Here is a 12275-nt window from a genome sequence, read left to right on the forward strand (position 1 = left end):
TGGCGTGCCTGCCTGCCGGTGCTGTATACACACGCTTGTTTTTATTTTCCTCCCCTTTGAACGATCTTCGCCTTTGCGGAATGGTGAGGGAGGGGAGGGAGAGCTTCTCTCGGTGACGTTGGCCCCGTGCGGCTGCTGCTGCGTGTAGGTCAAGGTCGTGAGCAGTAGGGGCCGCACAGTGTGGTTTTTTGAAGATGCGCTTCCCTTTTCCGATCACGCGCGCGCCGTCGTTCTTTTTTCTTGCGGAATTGGCCGAAGACCGCCTAATGTTTTGTGCTCATCAAGCGAGATACGCTTTATGTTCCGATTCGTGGCCTTTTTTTTTGTTGTTGCTGCCGGTCGTTCGCGCCGGAAGGGCGGTGCGTTAGTTTTCGCGCATTTGAAATTATAGCTTCCTTCTTTTGGAGTGTTAAATCTGTTTCATTTTTTTTATGAATATAAGAAGAAAGCACCCAAAGGAAGGAATTAACGTTGAGAGATTTATAATTTCCCTTAGCTCTATCGGGCACCCATTGTTCGGCCTTGATCAGCTCCACTTTCCGAACGGTTTGAAGCTAAATAGTGAACGGGCTAGGGGATTTATTCCACATTTTAGCACACGACGCACGCTATTGATGAACGATTTTTCTAGGGCAGGTATGTGCCAAAGGCAACATCTCGTAACAGCATTTGCGGTATCAAAATTGAGCCAGAAATGTTCCTGTTTGTTTATGCAGAAATGCACATAAAAGGCACGTTTCTTTGCGACAAAACGGAAGCAATGATTACAGTTGGAGAGTAGCAGAACTCATTAGGAAAGAGGTGGCAGAAGGTAGCAGCGAGAGGTTTGATGGAATTTTAACTGACCAAACGTAACGTTAATGTATGCGCAGCATGAATACTTAATGAAGTAGTAACGCATTGCTAGGCCCTTCTTCTCGTCCTTCTCGAAGGTTGGCGTATGTGTGCGTTTGTGATTATGATTTGTTTCTTTCATTAACGCACTTGTACCTTTACGCCCGGTCCGTGTAGAGGACAGAATTGCAGAAAATCACGCAAGAAGTGCTTTTCGGGATAAGATTAATTTATGCCGTGCGTAATGCAATATCCATGTTTTTTTGTTGCATACAACTCAGTTGATAAAGAAGAAGTTGGTTTTTGTTACAACTGCTCTCCAGTTTCAATAACAATATCAAACTGGGATCGAATATTTAAAGAATGACTTCGAATTGGTGATGAAAACGAAATGTTCAGAATATAATTGAGTTGAGAGGTGTTACTAATTTTGAATGTAATCCGTGTAGGTCATTAAAGCCTATTCTTGAAGTCCTGTTGCGCGCTCGTGTCAATAAATCATCCCAACCTATGTTTGTTTACAACTTCCTAACGATCCTCCGTGCAGGTGAAAGATCTTTCCCCGAATGACGTAAGCAATCGCAGTTACGGGCACAGGCAGCATTTAAAACTGCCAGCCAGAGGGCATGCAATGACTCATTCCCATCTGCTGACATTCTTCTCAAATCTTCCAGCATATCTCCCTGCCCAGAGGACAGAGGCACCGCGGCAAGAAGTTGAACGCAGGCAACATCGTGTGCGAATTCAATTTCGCCATATAAATTTAGCTAAATGACGTCAATCGCCATATCAAATTTCAAGCGAATAGAGTGGAGAGAGGAAAAAACGACTCCGATTAAGCTTTGAACCTCCGTAGAATCCTCGAGCAGGTAGGAGCAGAAGGAGCAGGTCCAGCACCAATGGACGTGTGGGCATTAAGCTTTTGTGTACCGGCCACTTCGGTCGGAACAATGGTTGGTGGTGCGCTCTCTTACATTTCTTACAAGCCTTTCCTAATTTGCCAAAAAGTTTGCCAGCTTTTTTTTGTGTTGCCTCTATATTTCTTCTCTTTAGACATTCAAAATCATCCACAGAAGAAAAAAACAACTTAGCCACAAACCACGTACACGCGCTCGCAATCGACTGAGCTTTGCCAATTACCATCCTGTTTTTACATTACTTTTTTTTGTGTGTATTATTATTTTCGGAGGTCCCCTTCCTTTTGTTAGACACCGCCAACCTTGTGCTACTTTCACTTTTGCTGCCGGTCCCACTCGCGGGCCCTCCGCTGTGTGCCGGCCGAAAGAATTGAACGGCTGAAGAATTAACGCTGTCAAAGTAGTGCAAGTGCCGTTTCGCGACCGTCCGAGAGATGCTGGGAGGGGAAGCAGTGACTGCCGGCCGAGGAGGACTGATACATCAAGCTCAGCTCGTCCTTTTCGGCCGGGCTCGGGCTTTATTTATGATGTAATTTAAATAAAGTCGTTTTGACTTTGGCAGCTCAAGATGCTCAAGATCACCGGATGCACGAATTGAACGCTGTCCAAACTCGCGCGATTCTCAATCACGGATCGATCTGATTGCGAGGCAAGCGGGGAACCCGAACTATTTTTTTATTTTGCTCGCTCAACCTTCAAGCACGCGGAACATCTCCGGAAGCGTCACTTCATTTGCATTTGTTGTTTGCTCTTGCGCTCCCAGTGCTTATGATTATAACGCTCTTTTACCGGTCACGGATGCCGCAGGATTTGGGGTGCCGGTAGGGACAGTGATGTAAAGTTCCTGGCATTACCTTCACCCCATGCAACCTTGCCGTCGTGTGCGGTTTGTCGATTAGCGGTGCCGGTGTCGAGGTAGGAACTTTTCGCAGTCATCCGTTTATTAAGGTTTTCGTTCGTTTTATTCCGGTCCGATTAGCATACTACAACAAAACGACGACCAATGTTAGCTTCGTACCACCAAGCCTCAGAGCTGAGCTGACCTCGAATTTAGTCCAAACGACAGAGCAAGAGCAACCTGGTTAAGCCCTCCGGTGATAAAGTCAAGAACTTTCCCACGGAATCGGAAATTCAAATCAAGGCGGTGCGCTGCTGCAACATGCCACCGCCCAATCGGACGGTCCCCCATCCCAAGCTCACACACAGAGGTTGAAGTGGGTCAGTATTTCGTTAATCCTGCTGCAGAGGAACGCCAGCGGATATTGACTTGGTGGCTTTTTTTGCCCAGTACTTCTTTTCCTCGGCTATCGGAGCTGCTTTTAATGCCCTCCGGGGGTGACCACCGGGGCGGCCCATTGCTTGCGAGCGAAACCCGGGTAAGGTCAGCGAGAGAAAAACAATTAATGACACTTGACATTGAGCGCTTTAATCGATTTCAATCGAAGCTTTAAGCAGAAAGCGAAAGGTGGGTGGGTTTTTGTGCGGCTTTTTTGGGAGGTGGGAAGTGGTGCTACAGCAAGACAGGTTGTGTGGGGTGCCTCCCGAAAGGTTTGAGCACCTCGGGCAAAGGTTTTTGGGCTTGTTGAGTGACTCAGAACGTCATCCCGGAAAGGTCAGGTCAAGCCGTATCGCTGACATATAGACGCCTTCTTTAATCTGCTACTACCACTGTTGCTACTATGATCCGTCAAACGTGGTACGTTGGTGCTGTCAGGCCAGCGTTTGACAGTTGAAAAGCATAACAATTGCAGCGTAAAAACATACACATTGTAGCGAAAGGAAGCGGCGAGATTGAAACCGACACACCTCGGAGAGACCCTGCGATCATCAAATGCTGTATGCTGCATGACTCGCTCGTAGAAGGCTTTTGAGAATTTAATCTTGTTTTGGTTCCCAAACCCCTCTGTCCTCTTTTGGCATCAATCTTACAGCTGTGGATAGTCGTCTCTCCAAGGGTTGTTGTTCATAACCTCGTAGTGTAGTAGATTGTGTGTTTTTTTTCGATTTTGATTTCAATTGCTAGAAAATCAATCTCAACCAACACAACGGAGGTAATGCTTTTGCGATTGTCTTAAGCACTACGCAAATTGGTTCTTCAAATGTCACACATTCACGCAGCTCCTCCGCAGCAATCGTCTCACGCGAACTGCGCTCCTCTCGCCGCACACGGTAGATTTCGTTCGAGACCTTCCGGTAAGCAATAATAGAGCCCCGTTTCGACAACTGTTTACCCCATTTATCCTCATCATCAAAAACAATATACGCAGTGAATATACCATACAGGACAGAGAGAGACGGTAAGATAATGTTTAGGCTCTTGTTGGTCTTAACCAAAAAACAAGTTCCACTGGAAACTGTGTCAATCGAAATTGGAGGGTTCTTCACGTGCGCGCCCTAACACGGTCGCAATGACACACACTACGATTTTTATGGGAGATTCTGTCCACATCTCGACACATGTTTTTGTGCCGTGTGTTGCTGCTGCTGCTGCTGCTGCTGCCAAAACGATTGCCCGTGAAGCGTTACTAGTTTTGGACCCCAAATGCTGTACGCCCCAGGAAGTGATATATGTGATATTCGTCGCACGCGAGGTGTGTAACGAAATACTTGGAGCTGCTTCCAACTGTGAAGGTTCTTGGCTGAGATGGAAATGCAAATTTTGCACATCCTGTACACTTGTACTGGGTACTTGTAACTCATGAATGAGTCGAATTTGAGGGTCAGAGAGCTCTTTAAACTCATTACTACAGGCAAGCAGTGCGCGGATCAACAATTATTTGCTATTTTTCAAAGTCGCCTCCAGGCACCCCGAGGCACTGGTTAATAGACAATCACACATTAGTGCACAAACAATTTAAGGTGAAAAACAATGAGCAAATTGCTCACTGAACTAAACTGAACTGCAAACAATTGGCAGGTTTATGACCCTGTGTAATGCATCACTAAACTGCGCACTAATTCCCGCCATTTTACTACTTACGCGCACCATTACAGAGCATTTAATTCTATATACTTCACTTACCTGCGCTTTCAGTCATCTTTTAGCTGCGATGGATGCTTCTCGTCGTTTAACGCTGCTTTCTCCCTTGTGGAAGCTTTGTTGTTGCTTCCGCTCAAAAGAGTCGAATAGTCGGAGCGCTAATCAACCGTGAACCTCCTCACCAAAAACGTACCCAGGGGGAGGACGTCTTCTTCACAGTCACTTAACTTTGGGACCGGCCGTTCCGAGCAGGCAGATACACTTTCGACAGCTCAATCAACCGGGAAGCCTGAACTGACGGCGTCACTGGGTGCTCTGTAGGGTGTAGAAAGATGTAAAAAAGAGTGTATGTGTGAGCAAGATAGGAAAACGATGTTAGAAAATTCCATAAGATACTGACAATAGGCGGGTTTGTGTACTGTTTATTTACATCAAAGCCCCCGAGAACAAGCAGCTGCAATGTCTGTTTGAAGAGGTTTTGCTTTGACAAAGTTAGGCCCTGTCTTCTCTTTTAAAGACGCTGGATTGTTATCGTGCTCTACCGATGGTTTTGTACCTAACGTGTTATTTTCGGTAATAGATCAAAAACACCAGGAAACGTGGAAGCCCATTTCCGTTAGGCATTTGTCTGATTTTGCGAAAAGAATAGGGCTTAAAATTGCGCACACAAACGTGCGCCCATACACCATGAAATTACCGCACGAGGAAAACGGAATGTTTTCTTGGCAATTTTCTATAGAAAACCAGCCTTCTACTGCGCATCTTTGTTTGGTGCAAAAATAGCAAACAATTTTGCTTCCAACGACTCCAAAGGCTCAGACCTTATCGCAATCTGATCAGCTGATCGCGGTTGCGTTGCGTTTCGCACTAGCTGGGAAGAAATGTTCCCTTCAGCCTCAGCTCTAACGTTCGCCACACGTGATCGGCAAGTCGTCGACGTCCAGTCTCACCTACTTTTTTGCGTCCCGCATGCACACCAGACACCTTTAATGGAGAATAGATTGCGTGAGCGCAGAAACCTGAATGAAAGCATGGGGTGCTCGTCTCAAGATCATGATCACCGAGTAAAACCTGAACCACCCGAACACCCGGTGATGCACGGTACGGGCCACATTGCTGCCAGCGAACGGTACTCCTTTACGGCATTTTATTCCGTCATGCCGTTGGCAAACGGTCAACAGCTCTGATTAGTTTCGTGTGAATGCAGCCCCAACCAACTTCCTGTAGGTGCACACAAATTGGCATGTGTTTCTAGTTTCTCTAATAACAGAGCGCATCCGAATGACGAAGAATTCACTCAACAACCACTTCAAAACCAGCTGTTAATAGACCCATATAGATCATCGTCTGTGTTGTTCTTCCATTTGTACCGCGGCCAAGGATGTATGAGTCCGTGGCGTTTTACTCGAATTTTATTTTTATCTTCATCGTTGTACCGTATCCATTTTCGCCAGCTACCGATCCGCGAGGAAGTGCACCCATCCGACCATGCTGGTGTCGACTTCACCTTTGTGGTACGCCAAGAATTTATCGCCCACCGCAGTGTGTCCCGTACGGGTAGCCTCTCACCGTTGTACGCTATTTCCGGCACGAAACCCCGAATGCAACCCGAATGCATCGGAAGCACCCAAGCCCCCGGTGCAGTTAATCGTATATTCAACATCTTCCCCATCATAACTCTTAGCCCACTGGCCTAGTCGACCTCAACTATGGGGAAGGTCCCCACGAGGAAGGATCCAACGGCAGGGGCTGTTCCGGCTGTTTTTCTTTTGGAGCAGCATGGTTCCAGCGCTCAAATAGAGCCACTAACCGTAAATAACTGCGGTAGTCGACAGGGAGCAAAAAAGAGAAACACCGGAAGACATTCCCATTTGTACCGCCCAACACTTGGGTACGTACTACTGGCCGTGGACGTGGAAAGGATTCTCATCGTCGTATTGCATCACGGCCGGAAGTCGTACGTTCTCGGGCTAGCATTTCATGCAAGTCCAGGCAAGTTTCTTCATGGAAGCATGGTCCACTCCATGGGTCGAGTTGGTTCGAAAGGGCAAAAAGCATCCGTGACAGGATATGCTAATTGGGGGAGAATAACCGACAGCTGTCATTCCGCCTTCTTTTTTCCCACGACCGTGGCGATTTGATTTAAAAACACATATCGTTCCTTCCTTTAATGGTGCGGTTTTTGGACACCACAGTTCATGTTGTACATCAAGCCTACATGCTCACTCATCTTCACAATGAATTGCCTATCTTAAGGATTTGAAAGTCACTTTTTGTAAACGCTTTATATCCAGGAGAAAAAACACGCTGTCTTTCTTGATTAATGTGATGTAATAGATATGTTCCGCAATTTTATACACCTTGATAACTGAACTGATCGAGATAAACGTTTAGTACCTGCTTATTATCGCACATCATATATCGCTCAGTTCTTTTTCACACTCACGCACACATCATAAACACGAAATCACTAGCAAAGCGATAAAAAAACTCACAACTGTCACATGCAACCGTCCAGTGCCTACTGTGATTGAAAACTGCACGTACGCAACACCCCTACAATGCTTCCCAAAATGCAGACTGATCAATTTCCCCCGTTCAATCTGGAGCGTAGTAGGCGATAAGAGAAAAGGAAGAATCTCCCTGCACTCCCTAGCGCCGTCGATAGCAATCTGGTTTGCTGGACGGGGGCCACTTCACAGACGGCTTACGGTGGCTCCTGCACGACCGCTTGATAAGACTTGAGCTTGTATATCGCACCTCGTAAATCTTTTACGCCCCAGAACAAGCAATAACGCACTATCTTATGTCACCACCGGTGGCACTGACAAGCGGGCGTCAAGAGGATGCTCGCACGGGCCTCGGTTTGGAATGGTCCGGTGAGCGGGGTGGATGGTGCCGTTTTCTGCAACATTGGCTCTTATCAGTGGAATGTGCATATCCCCACGCGTCAGCGAATCAATTACAAAAAAAGAAAAACGGCAAAGGCACACACAATCTCACTCACAAACTGAATCGGGAAGCAACAGATCCGAATCGGGTACGACGTGACACGATTTACTGTTTGCTGGTCAAATCATACGTAACCGATTCACTGGGATTTAGATTTTTCCCAACTGCTACCCTGAAGTGTTTTTGGCACGCGAAACAGTATTAAGCGAAACGCTGGTGAACAAATAACGACCTGGACGAACTAAGAACCACCTACCCTTCGATTTTGAAGTGTGCTGATGGATACAGAACACGGACACTCTCGAGACGTTTTAAAATAGCAAACAACTAAAAGCTTTATAAACCACTTGAAGAAGCTACACAATTTCGGTTAAAAACCACAAAATGCACACGAAAATTCGTAAACGAAGGGGATACACACACTTTTCAGGTTCAACCACGCGGTCTGCAGCCTGCAACGGACAGCGTTTAAATGACAACTGAAAAGTAACGTACGAAAGTAAATATACAGGCGGCAAAGCGCGCGGTTCTGGGTGCGAGATTATTTGCGCGCGCGAGAGAGCGGTGTAGTGTTCAGCACGGGGTTCGGTTTCGAGATTTTGCACCTGCAGCCAGTCAGTCGCAGCAGGCAGCGAGGCAGGCAGGCAAACCGTACGGCATCGGCAGTTCTCTCTCTCGCTCGGCACGCTCACGCAACGCAACGCCGTGTACCTGCGGACGCTCTCTGGACGGTGGATGGGTTTAAGGTTAATTGGGTTGCCGTAACGCTTGCAAACGGATTAGACGACGAGAGGATAACGTTACCGTGCGTTAACGGGAGAATTTTTATTTTAGTATCCTTCTTTTAGTATTAGTAAAGAGTTTTTAAAAATTTGTAATTTGTATTTTGTAAAGCAAATAAGAGTTATAACATATATACATAAATAGAAAATAGAAAAAATCTTTACATGCTAGAGACATTAGCATAAAATACTATATAAGACCTTGCAAAGAGATGCTAATTTTATTGATTGATGCTCAATCCAGAATCGTAAAATAAAATTTGATTTAAAAAAAATATCATTGAAATAATATTGTTACCTTATCTTTTGTAAAATTAAAAGGCATGTTAATAATGCCTAAGGATCACCACTGCACCAATCATTAATCGTGTCCAGCTTGACAGAGTCATCAATGTCACACATTTATCTGACGCTATCGTTTGATTATTTTGATGACGTGCATTGCACCTTAATGTGTTCGCTGTGCATCCGATAGGGAAAATTATCTATGTTTTTTTTTAATTGATTGGCAGACAAAAGTAACGTCCATTAAGTAGCACTACTTTTTAAGCTTCTAATGGCTAACGTGTGTGTTGTACTTAGTATAATTATCATAATATGTTTTAAGTAAAAAAACTTTTTTGTAGATAATCTTTTTGTGTGCGTGACTTGGATGGTAATGTGGAACATCGCATCATCGTGTGTGATTTTGTTGTAGAATTATTTCTTTTCTGTTGCATTATTTCATTATTTCTATTGCTCTTAAGTCCTTGCTATAAGCATATGTTCTGATTTTTCAAATTTACAAAGAATATATTTTTTTTCTAAATGTAAACAATCACACATTTAGCAACTGGAGGAAGTATTGCTTTCTTTACAAAAATGGTTAAAAATGCATTTTAGCTACGTTTTATTTGGGCAAAAAGCAAAAGAACCTTTGGGAGTAATGATTGATTACTATTTTGATATAATTTGGAACCAATTTATAGCGTCTGATTAAATTGTGCTATTCTACACGCTGACACCATATCAACAAATTCACCAATAACTTCTTCTACAACGTTCAATTGATTAACGTTAATTGCCGAAACTAAAGAAAACTATTGATTCCTTAGAACGTGTTGCGTCCACTGATTGCCCTTTGACAGAAAACATGGGCAAAAGCAGGAATCCCACACAGCTTAAGTAAACTAACAGAACAGAACTGGTTCTGTTCCTGCCGAAACGGAGAGCGCTATAGAGCCCTCCCCAATCGATCACACCCGACCAATCAATCAAACCATCATCGTTCCATTGGCGGAAGTATTGAACAATATGTCTCCCACCCAGATTGTCACGCCGTTTGAACATCGTTCGGAAACATGGCACGCATTTTGACACCCGTCGTGGTACATGCTTCCTCTCCTCGGTGTTGATAACAAACCCCGTACATTATGAAGTATCGTCGCGGTCGTTCAAGGAAGTGTTTATCAAAGAAGCGCATAGATATATAGGGTACGATAGCATTGGGAAGCCCAAATGGTGGTCCGCTGCTGCTCTCTGGTCGATCAATTTCGTGTTCAGCGTACTGTTGCGATTTGGCAATTGATCATAACTGACCTACCCTCGCCCGCAGTCATTTGCATCGGTTGCCCCACCGACCGGGAGACATTAATAATTCATCCAACGAGCATACTGGCGCTAGTAAGGTCTCTAAAACGCTTTACAGAATATTAATGTCGACTGCAGCAAAGGCGATTTTTTTGGGATTCTAGTTCCCTTTAAGCAAGGAGCTTCCTTATTGGGCGACGATGTTCTAATCCACCTGGGAGAAACTCCTACCTGGACGGTGATACTCAAGGACAGTTTGAGGACGCCATTCAATAGTGGGTAGCGGTTCTAACGGTGACATTTGAGTCGCCACCGGCCGTAATCGTTCGTACACGAACCGTTTTCTAGGCGCGCCACAGATTCATTTAGCAAATAGCGTACCGCCTCGTTCGAGGTACGGCTGTTAGGGAGAGTCCATCCGAAAAATTGGAATATCGGCTCATAAACAGTCTGATAGCCCGCTGATATGGGGCGTTTTTACGACGTGCCGGCAGGTAGGACACGTCTGAATGGTTTTAATTTTCCAGAGTGTGATCTAACGGCTGAAGGAGATATTTACGACCTATAAAAGGATAAAGGATACATGTATTCTGTGTTACGCTTCGTTTGTACCTAAACATACATATACCTCCCATGCTGAATTGTTTTTGTGCGGGATTATATGTTAAATATTGACAAAAAGATGCTCATCCAACCACGTCCATGTTAAGCAAATTGATACAAGCAGCACAAATCAATTAAACACCATTCAACGCCCCATCGCTAAACCGTGCTACCGGAATACCTAATGTCGATAATTTCTCATGCGGCGCGGTGCAAAATATATGGTAGCTTTTTTTCTCTATGCACACAATATGCATAATGGCTTCGACCTTGAGTGCACTCACAGCACAGCCCCCATAGGCACATCTTCCTCACAGGCCCAAGTACACACTCTCGCGGCTTATCGTTGCAAGCTTCGCGAGATTCAAGGCATCGCTCTTTCTCTACCGTCCACGCTACAGTGGGATGACGACGTCTGACTGCATCTTCTCGCGTATTTGCCACAGTGCACATCGAATGCATGGACACGTCCACGGCAGGATGTTGGACGCTGTAATTAATAATTCAGTCACATCGCCGCACACAACCTGCACAGGGCGGCACCTCCCGTTTCCGAAGGTGTCGCTACACCTGCGTTCCTCCCCCAAACCCAACGGCACCATTGGCTTAACCTCGATCATGAACCTGCCGCGGCGATGCCATCGAACTACCGTCCGACTGCCGGTCCGCTGAATGCATTCGGTTGGAGGATATCGCTGTCTCAGCGCATCATTGGCTAATTAATTACGAATAAAAATGGCACCTTCCTCCTTCAGCGTGGCGTGTGTGGCAGTGTGACACGATTTGGTGTGCGTAGTTGTCACACGCCGTACGCCGTTTTTGTCTTCCGACTCTGCTCGCCTGTCGGAACTTCCGATATATTGATGTTTTCGGCCGTCGGTAGCGTTTTGTTCGATCGATTCCAAGGATCGATATTTGCAAGCGTGTTGTTAGACAATTTGTTTAATTAGAAACTAAGGAGCTGGTAAATAAATGGTAGAGATTAAAGAGGAATAAATCATTCATTGGGTTTAAATAATGCACGTTGTTAGCTTCATTTTTCTGAAGGTGATATAGGATACATCAATCTTACAATTCTTGGGGATATTCTTAAAAGAAATATCAAACCTTTAATTGATTTCATCGCATAAACTTCAATGATGTTTAAATCAGTAATAGAAGATAGTATTAACAAGAAGATCATAAACACTAATATAACTTATTAAATAATTTCCCATCAGTTCTGAAAAAGGTCAAATAAGTCATTTTAATTACATATTTTACTCAACTGGAGTCTGTGACTGTTCTTTTAATGCTCCTTTTCTAGGAATAGGAATAAGCTAATTGTAGGAAATTAGGGCATTGATTATTGATGCAATTATGCTCAAAATCATTCACTACCACAACAATAGCTATTTCCAAAAACAGACAAGCTCTTCTGATCCGACTGTTTATCTGTGACTTCTCTAACCTAAATCTAATCGGTGAAGAATGCAAATGGGCTTCAAATTACATGAAATCTTGAAAGAATTGAAGCGGCTATCAATAGCCATCAAAATCTCAATTAAAAAAAAGAGAAACCCGAATTTTCTGAAGATAATCATTGCCTGACTCGAATGATTAATTTGCGCCTAAAGCTATGCAATTGAGCATTGCCGA

The 12275-nt window shown here is 44.7% G+C and overlaps 1 protein-coding gene across 4 annotated transcripts in view; it reads right to left on the minus strand.

The window, feature by feature from the left end:
• LOC120954741 (aquaporin AQPAn.G) overlaps positions 1–8174 on the minus strand; it is a 40747-nt gene extending 32573 nt beyond the window's left edge. The window contains exons 1-2 of one of the 4 annotated variants that reach the window (XM_040374915.2): positions 7940–8174; positions 4774–5046 (exon numbers count right to left, since the gene is read on the minus strand). In XM_040374915.2, the coding sequence (XP_040230849.1) occupies positions 4774–4789 (16 nt within the window). In that variant the 5' untranslated portion in view covers positions 4790–5046; positions 7940–8174. The other 3 variants (XM_040374917.2, XM_040374916.2, XM_040374918.2) reach the window with 3 other exon arrangements.
• Between the last annotated feature and the right edge of the window lie 4101 nt (positions 8175–12275).

The sequence above is a fragment of the Anopheles coluzzii genome, chromosome 3 (genome assembly GCF_943734685.1).
Source record: "Anopheles coluzzii chromosome 3, AcolN3, whole genome shotgun sequence".
Taxonomy (NCBI): domain Eukaryota; kingdom Metazoa; phylum Arthropoda; class Insecta; order Diptera; family Culicidae; genus Anopheles; species Anopheles coluzzii.